The following is a 24,819-nucleotide window of genomic DNA, read 5'->3' on the forward strand; positions in this document are numbered from 1 at the left end:
GCTAAGTTTAGAGTTCTGAGAGTTCTGACTCTGGTCCTCATGTCTTCAAATCAAGCACTCTACCCACAGAGCCATCTCCCCAGCCCATAAAGTGTCAACTCTAAAGTTTTCTTTGAACTAGATCAAGACACATGATCAGCATTTGCCTATGGATGCAGGCCTGTAGGTCATGTGACTTTCTGAACCACTTGTCTTATTCCTAGCTCCAGCCTTCAACAGCAGTCTTCCAAAGAAAGAACGGGAGCATAATGCGATCAGGTAATGGATATTTCAGGTTAAGAATATGTCACTACACTCTGAAATAAAACGCAGCCTGACTAACATAGAAAACACGATGCAGCAGTAACATCTTAAATGTCAAAAGGCAGGATGTAATGACTTGGATATTTTATTTTGACTTTACATGCGGTGTTAAAAACCCAAAGTACATATTATTTACACATCCACAATACAAGTTTACAAGATATCTATACACGTTAAAGTACTCTATAAAACAGTATAGAGCCACTTCACTTAAGGGTTATTTTTTTTTATGCCGTACCATTAAAAAAGATACAATCTGTGTTTACCTTTGCACAAATGGATAAAGCATTTAAAATTAAATTAACAGAATAGAGACTAGAATCCATGTTAGAAATTTCAACATAAATACTGATAGAACTCACAGTACAAACTCTAAGGCAGCACAATGTTACAACATGTTATCAGGGTCACACAGAGTTACCACACCGGGATTAATATTGGTAAGGTAAATGCAAACACATTGTTGGTGGCAGATGTGCAGTGCTTATTGTTGGTTGGTTTAATCGATTAAACTGTAATATTTTAGTTGTAAAGCTGAAGTGTTTTGAGAACAGGCGCTTCAGCTTTTGAGCTTCCAAGAGATCCCAGGGAAACTTTTTTTTTCCCCACAGAAAAGACTGTCCTTGAAGGAAAAGACCAACTGCATCAGTATTCTACATTCTGTATAAAAAAATGATCTGGTGTTTTGCACCCCACCCTCCCCCAAGTAATGCAAACCATCGTCACTGTCCCCAAGATGCTGCTTGAACTTTAACCTGACTGGGTCAGGAGCCTTCCTCAGCTGTGGTAATTTCTAGATTAAAGTTGGGTAGATGACTGGGTGATGTGCAGTGGGTTGACCAAAGTTGTCAGTAGGCTACACATCATCAGCCATCAGTGAGCTCTGCCAAGCTAAGGCTCTAGACATGGTTTCCGCAGGTGCCACGTTCCCTCGGAACCTTCATCTGCTATCAGAAGAGCAAGGGTGGGTGCTGCTTCTGATGCTGGGGGGTGGGGCGGGGCCTTGTTCGACAAACTGCTCTAGGTTGCTGTATGACTGGAAGAGGTCTTCAGGTGCTGGCTGAAAAACATGTACAACTGGCACATGGGAAATGATGCGCTATAGTGGAAACACTCAACATATTGCAGAACTTTTACCACTCTCGTGAATAAGGCACAAAATGCACAGATCCAGGTAAACTCACATGTGGTATTTACAGTTTGCTGTCATCGCCTGCATGACTCAGGAGAAAGTCCTCAGAGCATAGGAGGACAGGATGGGTTTTCAGAGCCTCCCCTGCTAAGCCGATTTGTAATTCTTTTTCTGTCTCTCTGTTTTGCTTTTTCTCTTTGCCTTGGGTGGGGGTGGGGCAGGTAAGAGGAATTAATTTACTATATGGATAATGAAACAACATCACATAATCAAAAGAAACACTTGCAAGTGTGTCCAAGGCTAAGTAACGTGCCTCAGGCTTTGATTCACAGTGGACAGGTGACGGTTACTACTGAATACTGGTAGATACGTCAAGGATACCTCTTAGTTTCTCTAACTTAAGCTGGCAAGGCTGGAGTAGAAGTTCTGATGAATAGCAGCACAAAATTACTTAGAACTCTTAAATGTTCTGACATTGGGTACCACATAGGTTATGTTGATCATCTGACAGTCAAAGAAGCCTTGACTATTCCTTTTGGAGCTAAACACAATGAACTGGGCGTGGGAAGAAGTTAGTTCTTTATCAGTCATGCTTAGTGTAAACAACTTCATAGTACAAAAAGATGCAATGGGCACCTAAATAAATCCTAATGGATACAGATCTCCCTCTCTTACACACACACACACACACACACACACACACACACACACACACACACACACATCTCTTAACACAGTTTGTTGGTGGCATTCAGAAAAAAAAAGTGCCACACATGAAAAAAAAATGCTACAGTTTGGGTCACAGGTTGAATTTTTAGCAAACTGCTCGTTTTTGTTTTGAAACGTTCCCATCTTCTCACTTTGACATTTGTGCAAGAGGCAAGGTGAATGCATACATAGTAAAATGTTCACATTTAATGGGAAGACCACACATAATGGCAGTCTACGTTGAACCCATTTTCAAGTATTTGTTCAGTCTTCTGAGCACTGTATCAGCTCTTTATACTGGGGAAGGGAGCCCTTCCAGGCTACACATCCCCTCGGCTTCAAACAAAAGAAATGGAATGACCAGTACCTCCCTTGGATTCGGGCAAGCACACAGAGCCGAAGCCTTGCTGCAGTAGCTACATGTGGCAAGTTCTGATGTTACCAAAGTTACAGAGTTTCTTTGGCTACTTGTTTCTCTTTTAAACACAAGCAGGTATCTTGTCTTAAGGTGCCCTCACAGCTTCCTCTCAACAGCAGGGACAGGAATAAAGCCACACAGGGATAGCATACTTGGGGCCTAGTAAGTGTATTTGTTCAGTGGTCTGACCGATGTGCTTGCAGGGACAAAGGAAGGCTTTGGTGGCACACCAGGTTTTAAGGATGGTGTCCTCTTTAGTCCCGTCCTCGGAAGGGTGCCATTACTGCTGTAGCTGCTCTGTCTGGAGAGGGAAGGCTGCAGGTGGACACTCACTGGTGCCCCCTGAGCATAGTCCACCTTCGCCCCTGTGGCGGCGGGCATATATCCTCCGCGGTTCATACTGGGCTGTCTGGATAACAAAACACCATTTGGTGAGTTTAAGTTTTTAGGCACAGAAGATATAGAGTGCCTCTGGGAGGAATTTCTGTGGTAACCCCTTTGTCTTTCCAGAGAAGTCATTGGGACCCCAGGCGTGGTGGGGACATCTACTCTCTTGGTTGGACTATTCCTGGGGAGTGTTGAGGGCGGGGAGTACAGAGATGCCTCCCGGTTAGGGACCTTGGGTGGGACCTCAGACATAGATCCCACTGGGTCCAGCATGAGGGTTTGATGGGCCATATGGATTTCCCCCAGGATGGCTTTGGGGTTGCTGTTCGGGTCATTTAGATGCTTCAAGAGATCATTGAGGGTGTTTCTGGAGTCCACCGAACGCCGGTGCTCCCTCTTACTGGACGGCTTTGTAAGAGGGTGCTCGACGTTCTGAAGTTTCCTTTCGGCTTTGTGGGCGTTAGAGTTCGAGAAGGATGTGTTGTAGTCATGGGTGGCGTTGGGAAGGACAACGGCGCTGGGGATGTGCCCGTGACTCAGTGGGGAGTGGGGTGGAGGACTGGAAGGGAAAAACTGGGGGTGTTCTTTCCTGGAAGCACCGTGGCCGTGGGCCTTGTCAGAGTGGCTCCTCATGGCCTGCAGGGTCTTCTGGTGGAGGACAGGTGTGGATTCTGGTGTGGGGAGGGCAGCCAGCTCTGGAGGCTGGCCTCGATGGTCCGTGACCGTGGATTTCGTCTCTGTGTTGGGTGGCAGCTCCTTCCGACTGGTCAGCAGGTTGCTATAGAGTTTTGGAGAATCTATGTTCTGCTGGTATTCCTTTACGGGGCTGTCGAAGAGACCGTTCAGCTTGGCGAAGCTCCCGCTGGAGTCTGTGCACGACTGGGCCGATTCGGCGTCTTTATGGATCTTTCTGTTCTTCCGGACAAACATGTCGCGGTAGCAGTACACAGCCACTCCCGCGATGAACGCGCCCAGCACAAAAGCTGCAAACACACAGGTGATGAGGACGTTCATATGGACCATCTGGTTGGAGTCGCCAGACTGGACTTCCCACCGAACACCTGCAACAGACATGTGACGACTTTGAATGAAGTGGTTTAAAAAAAAATTCTTAAATATAAAATAGCTTATACTGAACCAATACTACCTTCAAACTCTCCATATGCCTAGCCTTACAGGATCAAGCAGATCCCAGAATTTCAGTCTCCCCACCCGCCCAGAAACATTTACGCTTGCTGCAAAAGCCAAGGTAACTCTAAGTCTTCCATTGGTATATACTTCCCTCTCCTTTCCCCCCAATCTCTCTTAAGCAGTTGTTAGGAATTTGACAGTGTCTATCTAAAGAGCAGAGTTAGAGCATTTCAGAAACCATTTACCTTATGGTTCTCACCTAATTCCTAAACCAGGATTAAAGAGTTGCTGCTGGGGTTAGGGAAATGTCTGAATTAACAAAAACACGCATCACACTAAAATAGCCTGCTAATACAGCTGTGTTAACTAGAACAAAAATGCAACTAACTGGTCACAATCTAAAAGCGAGCGCTTGGTCAGTGTTAAGTACAAATGTACACCTGTGCATTTGTTTTCACATTCTGTTTTGAAATTTCATCTTGGGATGAAATATTCGTGAAGTATCTACTATGTAAGAAAACCAGACAGTGTAAGAAAAGAATCTACGTATTAGTTTAAGGATATCATTACGTTATCTGGAGGCATTTGAGAGATACTTAAATTAGACCTAGAAAGTGAAGAGTGAGTTAGTTCGTAATTGTTGGAAATTTTAATGCAACCACAGACACCTAACAATCGGTGAAAGCAAGGTTAGACCAAGAGGGATTCAAGCCTGTTCTATTGTTATACACACAGCTATGCCAAAAGTTCTGAGTTAGAGGGGCTGGGAGGTCTCTGGCATCAAGTGAGTATTAAGGGCCTTGAATATTAGTTGGTTTTAATCAGTTGTCAAAGTTGTGGAATTTAATGGCAGTGTGAAAGACCAGGAGAGAAAAGAACAAAGAAATGGTATTATTGGGGAGAAAATAATCAAAACAGAAATAATGATTATAAAATTGTTTGCAATGAAAATATAAAAAAAAAAATCAACAGAAGTAAATCATAAATGACAAGGCAGTGCATAAGAAACTGATTGGAAACCGGATACCACGCTTATACACAAAGGGATAGACAATTTTTTTTTTCTAGAGCATTAAATCTAATAAGCAATTGATCAGGCAGCATTTAAACTTCATCTGCTATGGGCTGAAAGTAGTAATTATGGGCAAGTACTATTGTCACGCTTTGCTGCTTATGGCATTTGGGTGACTTATCACCCCATATACACTTTCCACATTGCATCTGCAGTGGAAGCTAAGAAGGGGGCTGACAAAGCCTCCTAGCGAGAATATTTAGTAACGAGAAACTTGTCATCTGTGAGTTTTCATTTTTGGTTTTTGTTTTTGTGTTTATATTGTGAGGGTGACCCTCCAAAAAAATCCTATGATTTCAGTAGGCTCTCAGCATCTCCAGGCAGAAACCAAAACAGATTAGACTGTCTGAGTGGCTGCTTCAGGAGCCACATCTTGGGCAAGAAAGTACTCAGGTTTAAAGCACAGGACAGCGAAGTCACTGTGGCCAGTGAGGCTGGAGGAAGGCATCTGCATTTCTATTCAGCTTCCCCTCTGAGAGCCAGGCCTAGGGAGGGATCAGGTTTCCATGCAGTCAGAGATGAGGTGCCTGGCCAGGCCTTACCCTTTGGGATACCTGATACAGTATCAGTAAAATCAGAAGTGTTTGGGTCATCTTGAACTACAAATTTCCGGGAGCTCGTCAGTTTAGGTCTCCAGGTATCAATCACTTTAGATGTAATTTCTGGGCTACTTGCCACAGTGGCAACAGAAGATGAGGGTACCTCCATGTCTGTGGTGGCAAACAGATGTCCATTAACACGGCTAGCGTGAAGAAGACTTTTCTGAACGCTTCCTTGCATTTTAAACTCGAGTAAATGTTCTGAGAAATCCTGTCCTAGAATTTTGTAGAGGCCCCGCCCCCCGCAAGGGAACTGGACCAAATGCTTTTCTTGCAAGAGATGAATAAAAACTTGTAATTGACAATGAAGATAAGACTATACAGATTTCAAAAGTAAAAGACGCTTGAACATTGCGACTGAAGCCTCCTCATGGAAGTGTTACACAAGTCCCAGCTCAGGCTAGCTCTGTTCTTGCTATCTAGCTCTTGGGGGCTGTTTAATTTCTCTGTCATGTGTACCATACAGAGGACTTCTGTCAATGGTTGGGGACCCTTCACTGGAGAAGCTATAATAGAACTACATTTAGAAAATACCTGGTCAAGTCCAAGGAAACACTTGATTTTGGACCTGATAAACCAGTTCTGCCTTCCCAGGGCCCCATGTCCTTTGGTAGAGTTCTCACTGCACAGGGAGCCTCCATCCACAGTGCAGCACAAACCTTGCTGTGTTCTCTGAAATGCCTGGGGAGTTTCTTCCAAAGAGTTAGCAGTAACTCATGCACAAGCAATGGTATTTACGCACTAAATAAGGATGCTGGGATACATGAGACAGGCCAACCTTTTGTCTTCCCCTGAGGGATGAGACTGATGTGAACCCTACGAACAGCATAGTCCGAAAAGCAACTGAGCCTCTCGGTGTCTATTACCAGCTTTAACTTTGTAGATTTCCATGAACACATAAGCATATGCTTTTAGACACAGTACAGACTGATCCAATAGTCACAGGAAAAGACTTCGAAACGAACACAGACAGATGTGCAAGACCCCATTGTACATCTTCGCACGTCAAAATCCAGCTTCATTCAACGGAAGCCTCTTTCACACCACTGAGAACACAACATTCAGAGATTCCTGGGATTGCCACAAAACATTTTTTTTTTAAAAAAAGATCTTTAAAACTTAGAAATACACATTTTTGAAAAATGTGTATTGTTCATTCCTCGTTCTTATGAAAGGTGGGGAGAGAGGGGAAAAATTATGCGGTTCTGTCATCCACAGGGTGTAGATGGCCAGAAGGAGCATTCACAATGCAGAGGGTTGAGAAGGAAGCTGGGCGGCCGGCGTGCAGTTGAAATGCAGTGTCTGTCAACCCATTTTGACTTTCCTTAAGGATGGGCACTGGTCAGTGATGGCCCGTTAACATGCTACACACGGGTGGAGGGCTGAGTAAGAAAATATCTTCCAGGACCTTCAGAGGGTTATGAGTCAAAGCAGAAAAATGAAGGGCTGCCAAACTGAGCAAAAGGAGGGGAAAGGGGGCTGAAAATGCTGAACTGAAGGAAAGAAAAGACTGTTAATTCAAAAAAATTAAAAAAAAACTAACCAGATGTTGGACCGCCAAATATTTTGTAATCTGGTGTAGTTGAAGTAGGCAAACTTTCTAAAGAGATTAAAGGAACAAGAGATCAGTGAAAAGTAACGGAAAGAAAGCAAAAAAGTCTATGAATTCCAAGTAATAGGAAAAAGTCAAAAGAAAAGACTACAAACTAAAAGTCCATTGGTTACACTACCTTTCTGTAGATTTTTTTTTTTTTTTACAAAAGTGCAAATGGTGAAGGAAAAGGAAAATTCACAATCTTCTCTAATGGACCCCCATGACCGAACAGCTCAGCTTTTGCGAAGTTTAAGTTAAACGCTAGGTGGTATGTGTCCCAAGCCATTCTAAAGGCTGGTTGTAAAACAATGCCTGCGTGCAGATGTGGTCAACAGAAGCAGCTGGAGGGGAGGGCAGGTGTCTGTCTTACCCTGGCAGTCCCCTAGGTGGGCCGTGTTGCCGTACTCTGTGTCTTGCTCGTATCCTCCAGCGCTGTGGTTATGGAAAGCAAAGAAGTCTTCGGTTAACAGCCTTCATAGAGACACAAGGGACAACCAGGACAGAGCCGAGAACACAGACTGGTTAGTGAGAGTAAGCAGAGAGCACACAGACGAATTCAACACACTTGACAATGGAACTCCCTGTTAGTTTAACTACTCTGTTCTGAGAGAATGAAACGCGCTCTCTCCCCAGAATTGCCCTCAAGGGTTGCTGTGTCTAAATCTCATTTCCCTCTCAAATTTAGATGTTCCCCGTACAAGAAAAAGAAAGGAAGGAAAAGAAAAGCAATATAACTAGACATTTATTTGTTTGTTTATTTCTTTGTTTGTTTATTTTTAGCTGTTGATGCCCTGGGAGAAAATGGCCAGGTGGTCCAGTGTACTTACAGCATCCCCAGGGTCACTCTCTCACAAACTCCCTGGCTTAGCCAACCACAGTACGGGTCACGTGATGCAATGCAAGATCTGCAGGAAATCAAAACAAACCATGATGCAGGTATTCTCTCACCCAGCACAAGCTATGCCACTGCAGGAGCTGAAATGAATAAGGAAACAGAAGCTTACTTCTTACAGGATCCAAAGCGCTCGCAGCGGCTGAGGGGCATGCGGACAACACAGCTAGAAAAGGCCACGTACAAGGCATGATGTTCTCTGTCCAGCTGCAGCGAGACGACCTTTCTGTCCTCCTCACTCTCCGCGCTGCACCTGTTCGGTGGGTACATTTTGAAGACACACACACACATACACACACAGAAGTCAAGCCTGCACCGACTACACAGGAGGCGCGACTTGGCAGCCAACCAAACCAAGGGCCTAATTTGAGAAATAATAATTATGGGACGCAGCTCTATGCTTTTGCATAGCTGGCTACATTTCAAGCTGGACAAAGGGCCCTTAAAACTGCTCTCCTCGTTCGATGGGGCTGCTATGAAGAATGCCTTGGACTCTCGGAAATGAAATCCTAATGTGTTTAAATCCTCACATGCTACAGGCCTCTGGGTGTCTCATGTGCTCCATTCCCCTCATTTATTTCTCACGTGTCTTAATTGTCCAAACGATCTCACTAAACTCTAAGTATTTTCTCTATGCGCATGCTTACAACCAGCCACGCCACATGCAGTGTCCTAAAATAGACCTGCAAGGTAAGACGGTGCTAAAATGTTCTCATTTTTCACAGGTGAGAAAGAAGGGCTGACTTATTTTTAAACCCATCAGCTGTTCACCCTCCTTGCCCCAGTGAGCTTACAATAACAAACAAGCCTGGAAGGTATTTCAGTGGGGGAGATAAATAATAAAGGAAGAAATAAAACTTGAACAGAGCCTGTAAAAAGTACAGCTAATTTAGATATCTAAAAGGACATGGCCCAGATGAGAGAGATAGCAGCCATTTTTTTGAGCAGGGCCGAAGAGAGTTCTAAAACATACTTACTTGGCATGGTTGTAAGCCTCAATCTCTTCAAGTAAGACACTGTCATTCAAAGAGAAAGGACTGGTCTTTGCCAAAACTTTAAGCACCACGCCAGCTTCAGAGCCAACAAAGATGACTGTGTAGTTTTGGTAGGGCCCTGCCGAATGGTCCACTTCGATGGCCGTCAGCCGGTACCTGGCGGAGGAAAGAGGTCAGTCAGACCAGGAGGCCAGTGACAGGAGAAATGGGTGGCAGTACACTCATATAGTCTCACCTGACCCGTGTCTTTGTGAACCAGGGCTCATCAGCAATAGGGGGGACTGCAGCATCCATCAGGGGGTGGGATTTGATGAAAGACAAGGTCTCATCTGGAAAGTCGATGGAGGTTTTGTAGGCTTCCGCAAGGCCGTGTTTGGCACAACAGCCGGGCCTGAAATGAAGACAGCGATTTTCAATCATTCTCTCTCACATACTGTATTTAAGGAGTAAGCACACATTCTGTAGAAAAGAGGCCAAGAGAGGAAGGAGTGACAGCAAAAGTAGAGGAGTAATGGCATTTCCCAGAATTCCGTAGGCTTTCCCCAGCCACAGGCACAGGGCATAACAAGGATAACATTTATTGGCTTTGTGGGGGCAGCCCTGAGAGGAGTACCCTGCTGGAGTGGGAAGCTGGTGACAGAGAGAGATACATGGTTCCAACATTCACAGGGGTTTTGTTGAATACAAAACCCCTTGGACTCCTTTCTCTACCTTGGTTTTGGCACTTTGTCTTCAGGTACAGCCGTCCAAACAGAGTCTGGGGTTTTCTGTTCTTTGAAGCGCCCTTTGAACACTTTCTCGATGTCGTCCATGCTAAAGGCACAGACTGCAGAACCAGGAATGCTGAAAGATGAGAGAATCATGAGGAAGAAGCCGAGAACGGAAGCCATGCCCGGTTCCATCAGCCAGCACTGAGCACCTACGGGAGGGCCAGGTCCCGTTTGTTCCTACCTGTTGAGCTGAGTGGTGAAGACCCCAATCACCGTGGGGACACCATTGATTTGGATTATGTCAGTGATGGACTGTAGAACATCGAAGTAGAAAAAGGAGTCCCCAGGGACGGAGCAGTTAAGCCGAGCCTTTAGGAAGGAAGTCCAGTGTTTCTCCAGGACGCGTTGTGAGCCACCCATATCGTTTTTACAAATGCGAGCCACGCGGGAATACACCGCCTGCCCAGAGACAAAAACCAAGCAATAAGATTATGAGCACAAAAGAAGAGGAACACAATAAAACGCTGCTACCCAGGGGAGGAACAGAAAAAACAAATGCAAACAACACAATACAAAACAAAACAAAAAAAATAGAGGTGTGGTTCAAAAGCCCGAGGTCTCCTCACTGTACTGCCACGTACTAAGAACGCAATGAAGAGCTGCCGAGCGTGCTTCCTGAGGCCTGGGCTTTCTCTCTTCCTGGCTGAATGAAAATCACTCCTGTACTTCTGTCTCGAACTTTTCCTATTGCTCCTCATATTATTAATAAAATGTTCAGTCCTTGAATGTGGTCATAGAGGAGTGTGCGATACTTCAGGAGCACACAGGCTTTTACAGAAACACTCTAAATTGAACATTCTCCATTCTGCCTTTGACACTGGACACGTTGAACCCATCAATGGCTTTCTACAGAGTAAAAAAAATAAAAAGCCTACACTTTCTATGGAGATAGAAAGAAAAATAAGAAAGCTTCTGAAAGCCTGAGGAGGCAGCTGCTCCTTCTTTGGGCACTGTGAGGTGTTTCCCAGCAGTTAGCTGCACCATTGGCAACCCGGCTCCCCTGTTGTCCTTATGTGCACTAAAGCGGGTGCTGTGACACAAGACAGGGGAGCACCCATCACTCTTGCTAAGTGGGTGGGAGTCTGTGTAGTTTAACACCACGGCGCACACCGAGCACATATACTTGCCTTGCCTAAGTTATTATGTTCCACGGCGATTTCTCTGAAGAAGAAATAGACATAGTTTCCGTATTCTATGGCATGAAGAAAGTGTGGCTCTGGAGAAAATTGAAAACAAACCACTCTTAAAAGATGATTCAATTAGTGTAAGATCCTAACTGCCAGCTATGTTGCATAACTACGCTTGGAGCAGTGATTTCAAGGAGTCCCAACATGGGTGTGTTCAAGCTTCAAGAGCCTGTGTCTTTCTTTAAAGTCAGCTAATGGACTGTAAAATTAAAAAAAAGAAAGAAAGAAAGAAAGAAAGAAAGAAAGAAAGAGAAAAAGAAAAAGAAAGAAAAAAGAAAGAAAAGACTCACAGGGAACTGAGCTACAGCAAAGGTCTTTGTTTCAACATATTCATTCATTAACCTATTAACTAGGGAAGAAAACCTCATACCAAAAAATTTTAAAACCTTTGATTTTCAGAATTTGAAGAGTCTATAAATATGAACTCATCAATTCTCACCCACCACTGAAGTTCTAAAGTAGGTAGACGGGTATGTGAGGGTAGTACTGTGGTATGGGAGGACACTACTGTACACATTTGGAGTTAGGCAATTTGATACCCGAAGACACGGTCTCTAGCTGGTTGGTTTTGCTTTGGCCACTTGCCCCACTGCCTGGATGAACGTATTCCCTGCCGTGTCTGTTCGTCCCCTACCAATGTCCTACTTATAAGCCAGACGCCATGAGCTTATCCTAGATGAGCAATTCAAAGCCATGCCCTGAGTTTTCTGGTGGCCTTGGGTGCTGCTTTCACTTCAGCCTCCTAACTATCCCCACTAGCCCGAAGGCGACGCCCCTCATAGGTACCTTTGATCCACTTGGAATCGTATTTTATTGTGCGAAGGGCAGAGCCATCACCCATGCTTCTGTAGATGACAGCGTCACTGGCCAGGAAATCGGCCACTGTGGCAGAATACAATTTCCCATCTGAAACCAAAGTTATAATTTGGTAAAATAACCATAATTAGCCATGGTGTGTTAGCACAGCTCCCCTCCTTGTCACCGTTATCTATGCACAAAGCTACACCTGTGCTCACCCTCAACCTTTCACTGGCTGTCCTATGATATTACCTAATTTTACAGGTGAGGGATCTAAGCACCAAAAATTAAACAGCGTGTTCAGGGTGAGCGGCTTAATTAATGACAGAGCCACGTGTGAGAATACTTATTCCCGTCACTGAGGTACTCCTGTGTTTTCACATACTCTTCTTAACAATTTGTTCATGGGCTTTATAGCCTTTGAAATGCTTAGGTCAAAGTATCCATCCAAGGTATGAGCTTTTTTTCTTCCTTTAAATTCTTTTGTACTTTCAACATCATTAATCATTGACATTCAATGCACTTCAGTTTCTTACCAGCAAACAGGGCAACATTGGTTTGTCTGGCATCAAATGGGCATCGTGCCAGGCCACTGATTTCTTCCCCGTCATACTCTAAGGTACTCAACTGCAAGAGAGAAAAAAATATAGCTGTGTCACATCGGTTCGATGTACTTGTTTAAAGGCAATATTGCTTTATTTATATTAAAATTCTATTTGAGGGATTCTGTTTTTTGTATTCTCTTATAACATTAGAGATAAAAAAACAAATCACTGGGTTACAGCAGAGAAGGCTCAACTCTAATAGCATGCCAGAGGAAAAAAATATAGTTGAAGAGAACAAAAAAAAAAAAATCATCATACACAGCATACTTACCCTATAGTATCTGCACATTGGGTTGAAAGCATTGGTACCACAGACGAAAACCATCTCATCATTTCTCGGGACAAATACTTTGATGAAGTTGTGACATTCATCCTAAAGGAAAAATAACAACATGGCGCTCAGACATCTCCTACGCCGATGTCATGGCGGCAAACCCAAAGAGAGGGAATGCAGCAGGCACCCATCTGCTTGCTGTACTCACTTTATGCTTGCCTTTCATAGCACAGTTTTCTCGATCCTGCTGTTTGGACCTCCATGTCAGCTTCTAGATTAATCAAGTAAAATGAAAATTCAGTTTTACCTGGATACGCTTGGTGGGGTTTGGTGAGGGTGGGGGGGGGGCACTACTGAAGCTCAGGAGGAGTGGGGGAGCGAGAATCATTCGCCCTCTGTGGCTAGCGCTCACCTTGCTTGGTATGACCTCTGTTTTGGGGATTTCATTTAAGTTCACTGTATAGACTTGATCCCTGTTGGAAACAAGGCAGTTAAGGCATATCATGCGAACGCATAAATACTGAGCTGCTTCTTATTTCGTCTTTACAGATCTGCTACTACTGCGCTTTGAAGATCATCTGGTTTCTCTGTGTCTTGAACAACATCCACAGAGGACGTTTTCATCAGTGAGACGTCTGTGTGCATCACTGCAGTCAGAGCAGGGGCAGCCTTCTCTCCAGGCTTGGGGCAAACTGACTGGGCATCGCCATAGGCGTATGGCTGATATATGCTCGGCAAATTCTAAGTTAGGAGAGAATCAAAGAATGATGCCTCCCCCTGCTGCTTTAGCATAGCAGAATGATGTGTGGTTTCTGGATGTGTTGTTTAAAGGCTCTGACTCTGTACGCTGTACCTGGTACCCAGCACGCTCTTCACGGAGAGTATTGTTGGCTACTTGCAATTCTTGATCACAGTCACATATTAGTTTTTCATGAACTAGACACATTAATGCAAGCACCACAAGAGAAAAGAATTTTAATCTAATAAACCAACGAAAGGAAAATTACCTGCCAGCAATATAAAGTGTGTCTCGAATTTTCAACATCAGCTGAAAGTCCAGCCTATGCTGCGATTCGTTGCCTGAAGGGCGTCCTCTAAAAACCGGATATTGCCTTGAATCTGCAAGTAAAAATGGGCTAAACCATCAGTCAGGATTACAGAGCTGAAGAATCGATAGACAGCATTGATTAGCTGTATATAGTACTTGTAGGAAGGGCTTTAACTAAATTCCTCTCTTAAGGTCCTGAATATAAATTAGTAAAAGATGGAGAATGCCAGCAAATGGTCTTTTTCTTTCTTTCTTTTTTTTTTTTTCACTGAAAATATATAATCCCTATGTATGGGCGGCTGAAAGATGGCACCCAGCAGAACTGGCTCTGTTTCTGCATAGCCGAGGAAAAGCCTGAAGATGATTTAATGTGTGAAACATTGTAAAGACATATTAAAATTTATCTGTGGTGCTGAAAATGAATACATATGGAAAAAGACAAACAAAAGGCATCCTCTGTAAATGAGGACATGGCTTCGGGTGACTTACAGTGATAGTCAACAGTGTTAAGGGGCTCATCGTCTTCAGGGAAGCTGACTGCCCGTAACCTGGAGACCAGAAGGAACAGCATGCAGAACCAGAGTAGAAAGAACCTCATGGTTGGCCAAGAAGAAATCTGAGCTCCCCTTCCTCAGAAATCCCACTTAGCTACCTGGAAGACAAAAACATTATGGAAAGGCCTTTATGCTGTGGTGCCGATTGGTTTCTCCTTTGTAGCCAGTTCAATTTCCCCCCACCTCTTTCTATAGCTCCCTACTTATCAAGACACCTGGCAATGGTAGACAGGCATCCCCAAGAACAGACAGAAGGCAGCACTGAGCCAGAGCTCGCTGAAGCACCTGGTGAGCATGCTGATGCCTTAGGTACATTTGCCAGAATTTGAGGCAACTCTGTGTCATCGCAGAAAAATCACCAGAACCACAAACAGAAGTGTTGGCTGCTGATTTGGCAAGGAAGTGGGCAAAGTAGGGATCAGAATTTTAATTAAACTGTAATCTGCATCCCTTCCCCCAGTCCTGAAACACATGGGTACAACATGTCTGTTCCTCTCGTGAAAGGCCCAGATGCCTTGAGAGGCCAGAGCTGATGATCTTGTCCTCAGCCACTGTTACTGCATAGGTGCTGCGGAGGACCTGGCATCGCCCGAGTCACAGTGCTACATTCTGAAGTAGGTGTTTTGAAGACCAATGTGGAAAAAGGGGTCAGTGACCCTGTATTAGGGTGAAAGGGACAAAAAAAAAAAAAAAGAATAAAACAATTTCCTGAAAACCAATCAGTAAAGCAGGAAGTGACAGAGTAGGCCAGCTGGTACTCAGCCTCTAGGGACACCAACATTCTAACATAAAACCATTCAGACACACACCAATACCCTAAGTACCCTTAGCTTTACTGGGATTTTTTTGAGCTGTAGGAGGCCTTAGGGACCATCAGGCCTATCACCTTCCTTTGTTAGATGTGAAAAAACTGAATTCACTCTGACTTTCATGGTGCCTTTAGGGCAAGGCTGGAGATCAGATCAGTCAGCTGAGTCCCTAAACAGACTCTTTGCTCCAAACTAGACTGAGGAAATAAATGGGTGTTTTTCCTTCAAACAGATGGTATCACAAGGAGACTTTTTGAAAGAAATGGCTATATTCATCATTTTTATTGAAGTCATGTTTCACAGATATTAAATCACACATTAAATATGTACAGTTACTGTAGATCAATACCCCAATAAAACTATAAAAACAGAGAAGAGCTAAGAGATCTGTAAATGTTAGCAACTCATTGAAAAAAAAAATAAACTGGCTTTTCTGGACCAATGGGAGAGACACTATTGTGTGAGTCTGATGGTGTTGCTTTTCAGCAGTGCCATCTTTTCGCCACCAAAGCTGTCACTCTCAGGGACTGTGCAAAATAATAGTACATATAATAGCTTCCCTCTGTATACCTAAGAACCATGGGGCAAATTATAAGTGCTCATCTCAAATTCTGGAGAATACAATCATTCAATATTTTAAAAATGTGAATATGCACAGAACACACTATTTCCTGTTAAGCTAAAGTATAAGAGTAAAACTGTAATCTTAACAACAGGCCTAGTTTTATATGGAGAGAACAATGTTTCAATTAAATTTTTGTTAACGGGTAATGGATCTGGCAGTTAAGTTAATGAACAAAAATGCTTCACAAAAAGCACGGTGGAGCAGAAATGATGGCTTGAGCTTGCAGCAGACAGAACTCTACCAGAACCCCGGAAATGGGCTTCAATCCCTATGAGAATTGGCCTCCTTATTTATAAAACATGGAAAACACACTTCCTCCCATCAGGGTAAAAATGGGCTAAATGGCAGCTGCATAGTTGGTTCTGAGCAAAGTTCGCACCATGGACAGCCAGGTTGACCTCAAGAGTCTGAACAAGGTCTGGTGAAAGATGTTCTAAAAACCGATGGGAATCCAATTTCTCTCATAAATAGAAGGCTACTTAAAAATGCTAAAGGACTATGCTTACAATAAATTTTACAGCTGATTCCTACCTATCAAACCTTCTCTTAAGAATTTTAGCAACCCAACCCCATGGCTCCATTTATTTGTCCTGGTATCACGCCTCCTGTGTCTTCAGCTGTGACAATCCTTTATTCTCTTTGCCACATCTTCCGCAGCAGCCTCTCCCTGCCTTGTTTCTAATGCTTTCTGTTTGCTCAGAGCCCAGACAGTTCTAGCAGCCCAAAAAGACTAAAGTGCTCTAAGCACCAAGTTTGGCAGTGGCTCCGGTCCCAAACTGCATCTTCTGGATGGAAAGTCACTTGGCTCTTTCTGCCCAGAATCATGAAAAAGGGCCTCAAACAGCCATTGCTCCTAAAGAAATGTGGAACTACGTGCATAGGAAACAGAAAGTTCTGTGAGGCTTCCTTCCTGGCTCCCATCAGCCAGGCAGCATCTATGTGCCCCAGCACCGGAAGCAGGAAGCAGCCCTCTTCTGCGGGAACCTAAGGCCAGGCATGTTGACTCACAGCTAGCCCCAAGCTATGGCTGTGAGCTATGAGGTCTTCTAACTTTTCATCTGATACACAGAGAACTTCTCCCCATAGCCTGCCTGCAGCCAACATCATACTTCACAAATACAGCCCAACACCAATTGCTTTCTGTCCTTGAAGAAAGCTTAATTTAAACAAGTACAATTTTGCTGTTGATGCTATACATGAAAGTATCTGCTGTTGTACATATACCAAAGCAGGGCTAGGGGTGTGTGTGTGTGTGTGTGTGCGTGCGTGTATGTGTGTGTAATCTGGAAATCCATGAGAGAAATGTACCAAATAGAGAAATAATCTGCATAGAAATCTTTCAGGTTACTAAGATTTTTGAGACTTGGTGTCACTATGTAGCCTAGGCTATCTTTGAGCTCACTATGTAGCCCAGGTTAGCTTCACATTTCAGCCTCTTAAGTGCTGGAATCAGAGCTCTGTTACACCATGTCTAACTTCCTTAGGGAAGAGCTGAAGGATTCGAGGGCTCAGCAGAATCAGGGCACTGGTTAGGTGATGCAGGAAGCCAAGAGTCACACAAAACATTGGGAAGGATGCCAACTGAGGGATGGAAAAAGCTAAAATTTGTCTGTCACATTTACCCCCTGGGTCTGGACTTCAAGTTGACTTAGTTTATCAAATGTAAATTAGGAGCAATTGTCTTTACCATCTCCTTAGCCCTTCTGGGGAGTAAATAAATGATTCACAGAAGACATCTAACTTAACCTGATTGACAGCAAAATTCTAAATTCTAGTGGCTTTTTAGTAAATACTACAATTTACTGTTTCATCTTACTAGGAAACAAAGAGAGATAATGGACACACCGCTCCCCCCTGTGCCCCCCCCCCCATTCTCGAGTTAGGTAGAACCATCTACAAAACTCAATGTTTTGCCATCATCACAGTGATGGGGTTTTCCAGCAGAGCAAGGTTCAGTATCATAACTGCAGATGCCTCCACCTATGAGGGACCAGTTTCCCCAGCTTAAAGAAAGGGCATCATCTACGAGGCTACTCTGTTCAGTCAGAGAACAATGATACAGGAATATGTACATTTTATCATATTTTGGTTATGACATTGTCACTGAGTTAAAACATCAACCCTCTCAAGAAATAAAAGACAAAATAGCTCTTAAAAGGAGCTCCAAGCTGCCAGAAGCGCCTCCCCCTGCCCCCGTGCCTGAGTGGCAATGTCCACAGAGAAGATAGGTGCAAGAGCTGAGCTCCAGTCACGCCTGATTTCATTCTATGGGATTGGCTAATTCTTAAGGTCTATAAAAATGAAAACACAACTAGAAAGATAAACATTATCTTTGGCAGTCTGAAGGAAAACACACACACACACACACACACACACACACATACACACACACACACACACATATATATGAAAGATTGCCATCAGTAAACATCAAAAGGTCATCACTTACAGCCCTGAAAAGTTGCATCATAGGAAAGGAGAAAAATAGGAAACCAAAGCTTCAAAGACTCCAACACAACTTTGAGCAATCCAACCTCTAGACTGACGGCTGTAGAGTTCTCCCATCCTCCCTGTTTTCAAAAAAGATAAAGTGGTTCCATGGTAGTCCTCGCTGAGATAAAAACATCTCATCCCACAGTTCCCCTTAAGCAAGAGCAACAATGACGACAACGGCAACAACAACAACAGCAGCAACAACAAAGCTTCCAGAACTCCCTGAAACTGACCAGATACAGTAGTCCCCTCCCTTCCAGAGGAAGCAGAGCCCAGCAAGAAAGACAGAGAGAGGAAGAAAGTACCAGAAGACTCTCAGACTAGAAAAGCCACCTGGAAGAGACTTAGATTGATTGAGGTACCTGGATAGGCAACTGTCCAACCTATTTCAGTGCCTGTAGGCTGTGCAGTGTGCTCCAGGTTCCCAGCTTTTATGAGCTGTCACCCACTGAGCTGGACTTTGGTGCTAACCATACTTTGGTCTAGTGTGGGTTTCCTATCTGGGGTGGGAGGAGATGTTTCATCTCCTCAGGAAAGATTTTGTCACCCAACAGGTAATTTCACTCGTGAGAAAAGTAACGCCACCCAAGTCACTCAGAAATAACTCTTTACACAATGCTCATTATCAAATATCCATTACTGGACATCCCAGCCTACATGGAGACAAAAATAACAGAACTAGGTCTAAGACACTATACATTAGAATTATCAAGCATATGGCTAAAAACCAATAGTGTAGGTAGGTGTTGATGGTTTAATCCCACCACTTGAAAGGCAGGTGGATCTCTATGATTTGAGGCCAATCCAGTCTACTTAAAGGTACAAGTTAGCCAGGGAAACAGATGAGAGACTATCTCAGGCAAACAAACAAACAAACAAACATGTTTGTTCAAACCTGTGCTGGTTTTATCTAAGGATAAAGATGACAAGGATAATTTTACCAAAAAAAAAAAAAAAAAAAAGCAGAATGCATAAAGTAGAATTAAGTGGAACTCTTACAGTAAAATTTACATGTAACTAAAAATTCTTAATAACTATGTTCAGTAAATAATTGACTGCCATTGAAGAAAAGATTAGTGAGCTGGAAAAGAAGTTATCAGACAGAAATATAGAGAGCTAAGAGACTGGACAGAAAGCAAATCAGAAAAGTAAAAACAAACAAACAAACAACAACAAAACCCCCATGATTTTTAGGGAGAAATATAATAGAAGGGATATTTAATGAAGTAATCAAATTTTTAAAAATTGACAAAAAAATCAAGCTACCCATTAAAAAATCTCTAAGAACTTCTAAATAGAAAGAAAAATCATATGTAAACATATTATACTATACTTACTAAAAACAAAGACAATTTTAAAAACAGTTAAAAGCTAAAAATGATGTATTACCTTCAAAAGAACAAGAACGCTCCTGACAGCTGACTTATCAATAGAAATGATGGAAGGCAGCAGACCATAGAATGAGATTTTTTAAAGTGGTGAAAGAAAATAATTTTCCAGCATAGAATTCTTTGAGCAGTAAGGGTAGTATTTTTTTTTTTAAACAAAAATGTTTTATAGAAACAAACACTTAAGAAATTTTCTATTAGCAGACCCAAGCCAAAATGGAGGCTTTAGGCAGAAGAATTTACCCAGGAGTCACAGCAATCTCTTTTTATATTTATAGCATAGTGGTCAGATTTGAAACCCTTGAGTCCCAGTTAAGAAGCTGGTACCTAGTCTCTGATCTTCTAGAAGCCCCTTGACTTCCAAGAAAGAGAATAAAAGCAGGGAACTCAGCCCTTCCACGTTGGCTTTCAGTCTCTTCCCTACCTGTGCCCCACAACTGCCACAGCTCAACGAGAGCACTTCAGCTGCTTGTGGTCTTCCCACCCAGATCTGGAGGCTGACCTGCTCCCTTCTAGCTTCCCGGCGGCCGGCGACTCTCTGGCCCTCCAGCCTTGCCTTTGCTTCCCAAGGTTTCCCTCCTCCTTCCCTTCCTGTTTGCCTGATAACATCTTAGTGTGTAGAGCTTCCAACGGTTTTAGTGGTCCCCTCACTCCTGAGTCCACCCTGTGACTCAGAGATGTAAAAGCAGGGCTCAGTGGATCTAGATCCCCTGCCTTGCAGGCCTGCTTGCTCCCCTGACTTCATGCTCACTGCTGTCTCTTCTTATCAGAACCTTTAGCCCACTGACTGCTCTTTCTTCTCAGTCTCAACATTCGTCTCAGACACTGTAATTAAAGGTCACGCATTTCTTGAATACGTCTATAGATGCTCCAGTCTCCTCTGCCGTCAGTAACCTTCTTACAAAGGCCCTATCCTGGACAAACAGCTGTTAATCTCCGTATCCACCTCATATAATGGAACATCGTGAAGGCATTTGTTTTGCAGAGCTCTTTTTTTTATATTGAAAAAATATTATTTTCATTTAAAAAATTTTTTTTATATATTTTCTTTTTTTTACATATACATCTATATTATCACACATATATACAATTAACTACATACAGCAAGAAGAACCATGACACAATCAGGAATTATATAAATGTTACATTCATAGCGTTTCTTGACCACCAACTACAGACAACAGCTTAAGACTCCACAGAGATCCTGGTTAGATTGTTTTAAACTTGACTATGCACTAACAAACTTTCTGATTTGCTTCAAGGACGGGGTATGCACTCTAGTCACAACCGACAACCCACGTAACAGTCCTTTTTGCTCTCAGTGAAATAGTCAAGCCTGACAATGGAGCATCTTCAGTGGCTTGCCTCATTCCAAGAACACTGACACTTGCCTGTAGTCTTTAACCAACTTCTGCAGTCTTTTCTTCATGTGCCTGTGCATGCATGTGCACTATGTGGTTTATGAATGAGTTCATGTGAGCATGTACCCATCTGAGTAAAGTGTGCCAATGAACAGGAGACCAGAGGTTAGTCTTGTGTGTTTTCCTGGATCTCCAGGTCCCTCGCTGAACCTGGAGCTCATCTGTCTAGGCCTGCTGGTTGATGAGCAAAAATAAGCCTGCAGCTCCCTCATCCTCACCTCAGCTACCTCAGCACTGAGGCCAGAGATGTATATCGCCATCCTCAGCTTCTACATGGGTGCTGGAGATCTGAATTTGGATCTTCCTATCTGTGCAGTATGCACTTTAGTCACCGAGCGTTCTCCTTAGAGATTGTGGCCTTCTGGGCTGGTCTCTCATCCTGAGTCCTCTTGTTTTCAGCCTCACATGGAGCCTCTATCCCTCCTACATTGGGTTTCTGCTACCTTGGCATAGTATTGGGCACTGGAATATGGTATATGCCATTGGCACCAACAAGCCATTCTCCTGCTTATTCTATGCATGGGGCCTTCTCTTCCTCCTTTGTCCCACATTCCCCCTTTCCTTTTCTTTTTGTTTTTGCTTTTGTTGTTGTTGTTGTCGTTATTTGAGAGGCTCTTGCACTGTAGTCCTGGCTGGATGGCCTGAGCCCACTGGGTAGCCTAGGCTACAAACCTTCATCACTCCTTCTGCCTTTGCCTCCTGAGTCCTAGGAATGCATACGAATCCCACCCTGACTGACTTGGATGTGGGTTCTTGACTCCTGTTCTTGGCTTCTGTCATCATCAGATTTCAGAGCCCAAATTGCTTTTCCTCCTGCCCTGGAGGGATGTGTTGTGGCTAGGTTATCAACGCTGGAGGCAACTTCCAAGGAACTGTGAATAAAAGGAGTAAACAAAAGGACTGAATCTTGAGCCCTGAATTGCCACAGCCCTGCGGACTCTCTTAGGGCAACGGGAGCTTTTGGGGACTCCAATTTAATTTAGATTCAATATCAAAGTATGGAACATGGACAGAAGGTAGCAGGCTCCAGGAGGACAGACATCTGGGGCTCGACTCTCCAGCAGCACTGACTTCACTGAGAATGATGCTGTGGATTAGCGCGGGAGGAGGAGGAGGAAGACTCGGAACTGAAGGATGCCATCCGCTCTGGAGTCCAGAGCTGACAAGAACCACTGTCCCTAGAGTCCCAGAAAGTATAGGTCTACGGCTTAACAGCCTCGCGTGACACAATGGGAAAGGAGGACTGGGTTTGGGATGATTGAAAGAAAGCAAAGAGAAGCAAGTTAACTGCTATTCCTTGGAGTCTGCCATGATACAGGCCTGGAACTGAGGGTCAGTTACAGAATGGCGGCGGGGGGCGGTTAGATTTATCCAGCATGTCTAGATTCTATAAAGCAGCAGGGCTTTGGGCTTGAATCAGTAATTAACAAGAGCATGTAATCAGAATCATGGATGACATGAGTTTTGGTTCATAAGAAAGTAGTTAGCTCACCGCCACGTGTGGGGACACGGCAGGACCACGGCCAACAGTACATCTGTAGAGATTCCAGAAAGCTCCTTAGAGAATGTTGGGAGAGGGTCATCTGTGTCCTACACAGTGTGTGTGTGTGTCTCCTTACATCCAGGCTCCCCAGGATCTTGCCTGATGAGGTGTCTTGGAGAAGAGCTGCTCTCTATCATTGAGGACATCTGTCCTGTGAGGCTGGTCTGCACACAGGCTTTGTAACCAGGTTCCAGGTGGGGATGAATGCAAGCTCTGTCGTACCAGGCAAGAAAGGGGCAGCTGAAAGGCTTAACTCTGAGGCCCTTCGTCTGCCTGGACATGTCGACAGTTGGAAAGAAGAGGTGTCCAGAGTGATTGTGTAAATGACAGGCTACAGCGAGCCCTCTAGCACTCTGTTCTGTGGCACACTGAGGAAACGGCAGCGCAGCTGTCTGCTTCAACATCCATTCTGTGTAGTCCTACGGATGCAGGGGATGTGCCTGCTCAGAACCATGAGGAACGAGTCAGGAAATCTCCTCCCACCACCTGTGATGTTAAGAGGAGAAAGCAATCCTGCCACTGGAGACCTGGGTCCACAAACACACTATGTATGTGTGTCATACATAGCTTGTCCCACCTCCTCTGACCTGAGTTTCTTTATATGTTCCATCAAAATGAACATCATAGAAACCTTTACATTTTTTTTTCCAAGGGTCCACGATCTTCTTGAAGGTCAGAAGTAAGGTTCTGCATTTCCCTTTAGCTACTTTTTTTGGGGATTAGCATTTACCTGGTGTAACCTCAACCTCCACTGGGCTCCTCTCACTCATTATAAAATCATCTCAAGCGGGTCGAATCATGAACTGGCTTTACCTGACTCGGGGACTGGAAATACCGTTTCCCTCTCCGCTCCCTTTCCCTGCCAGGCTTTGATGAGCAACCTGAACCCGTTGTCTCCACTTTTTATCACGTTTAACCTACTTCAGCCCAACTTAACTCCTGCCCACAGAAAACCAAGCCCAAGGCAATTCTCATTTTAATCCCTGCTTTCTCAAAGCACGGTCGCACTGCTGCACACAGTCTCGCTGGCTATTCCTTTGCTTCCTGATACTCCATCTCTGATGAGGAGCTAATCCAGAACTCTCCAGGTGCTCCAGAACCACACCCTCCCCCAACTCATCCAAACAAGCTCAGTCCTTAGACTAAGCCCGTGCCTCTAGAAAATCCCTGACCTCATACCTGCCCTCTTCTCTGTCACTGGCTCCTTGAACCTGAGATCCTCACATTCATCATAGACCATGTTCCTGCCACAGATCCACCTGCCCAGGAGGTCTCTGCTGGGTGCAACTCATTTGTCTACAGACCTAAAACTGAACCCAAGATTCCTTACGTTGCGTTCATCTTCTGAACAAGCCCACAGGCACAGGCTCACTGCTCGGCTCACCGTGCCTGGGTTCAGATCCTCGTAACACTGTTTTCTAGCCATGTGACTCTGGACTTGTCTCCTAATCCCTGACGCCGTGAAGAGCCTTCTGTTACAGAACCCATCACTTTACACGTCCCTGCTAAATTCAAAAGGTAGCATTTCATTTATAGATATTTGCATCCAGTCTCAGCAGGAGAGATGGGATGGCTGAATGTCACGCCATTCTCTCTCTTCCCAGAGTCAGGCACAGAGCTTGGCCTCTGGGAAATTGTCTGCAAATGGTTAATAGTTATAAGAGGAAATGAGTCCAGGAAACAGGCAGCTCGTGACTGGCTTACATGTTGGGAGGAGTACTGATGCAGTGGATACGTGCTCCTTCACAGCTTGTGTACGCAATCGACATGAGCCCTCAGGCTGTGGTCCTCAGGCTGTGAAGCCAAAAGGCGGTCGACAAATGCAGCAGATGCTTATTCTCACATCTGCCCATCACTGGAAAACTAGTCCCCGGCGCAGCAGGAAGCAGGGCTGAGAACCAAGCGTTTCCGTTTCCCAAGCATCCCCAACCCCTTACTCCAGTCCCACTTATTCTGAAGCTTGCCTGAAACGGAGGAGAGCGGAGTGGTTCTTGAGAGAGGCACTTTTAGCTGCTTAAGTCTATCAAAGAAACCTACTTGATTTGATTTTATTACCCTGAAAACAAGTGTCAT

General features: G+C 44.2%; 1 protein-coding gene across 15 annotated transcripts in view; it reads right to left on the minus strand.

Moving 5' to 3' along the window:
• Positions 1 to 372: 372 nt before the first annotated feature.
• Positions 373 to 24,819, minus strand: part of SEMA6D (semaphorin 6D) — a 567,178-nt gene continuing 542,731 nt past the window's right edge. For 5 of the 15 annotated variants that reach the window (XM_084774602.1, XM_084774592.1, XM_084774601.1 and 2 more), the window contains 18 exons: positions 14,403 to 14,565; positions 13,873 to 13,984; positions 13,278 to 13,338; positions 13,074 to 13,136; positions 12,863 to 12,964; positions 12,523 to 12,613; positions 11,975 to 12,094; positions 11,129 to 11,217; positions 10,183 to 10,400; positions 9,943 to 10,074; positions 9,467 to 9,622; positions 9,214 to 9,387; positions 8,349 to 8,489; positions 8,172 to 8,249; positions 7,715 to 7,815; positions 7,294 to 7,350; positions 5,694 to 5,861; positions 373 to 4,009 (listed from right to left, as the gene is read on the minus strand). In XM_084774602.1, coding sequence (XP_084630728.1) covers positions 2,721 to 4,009; positions 5,694 to 5,861; positions 7,294 to 7,350; positions 7,715 to 7,815; positions 8,172 to 8,249; positions 8,349 to 8,489; positions 9,214 to 9,387; positions 9,467 to 9,622; positions 9,943 to 10,074; positions 10,183 to 10,400; positions 11,129 to 11,217; positions 11,975 to 12,094; positions 12,523 to 12,613; positions 12,863 to 12,964; positions 13,074 to 13,136; positions 13,278 to 13,338; positions 13,873 to 13,984; positions 14,403 to 14,511 — 3,261 coding nt within the window. In that variant the 5' untranslated portion in view covers positions 14,512 to 14,565 and the 3' untranslated portion in view covers positions 373 to 2,720. The remainder of the gene's footprint in view (positions 4,010 to 5,693; positions 5,862 to 7,293; positions 7,351 to 7,714; positions 7,816 to 8,171; positions 8,250 to 8,348; positions 8,490 to 9,213; positions 9,388 to 9,466; positions 9,623 to 9,942; positions 10,075 to 10,182; positions 10,401 to 11,128; positions 11,218 to 11,974; positions 12,095 to 12,522; positions 12,614 to 12,862; positions 12,965 to 13,073; positions 13,137 to 13,277; positions 13,339 to 13,872; positions 13,985 to 14,402; positions 14,566 to 24,819) is intronic. The other 10 variants (XM_084774605.1, XM_084774604.1, XM_084774603.1 and 7 more) reach the window with 10 other exon arrangements.

Source organism: Acomys minous (assembly GCF_964271855.1).
Source record: "Acomys minous genome assembly, chromosome: 3".
In the NCBI taxonomy this organism is placed as follows: Eukaryota; Metazoa; Chordata; class Mammalia; order Rodentia; family Muridae; genus Acomys; species Acomys minous.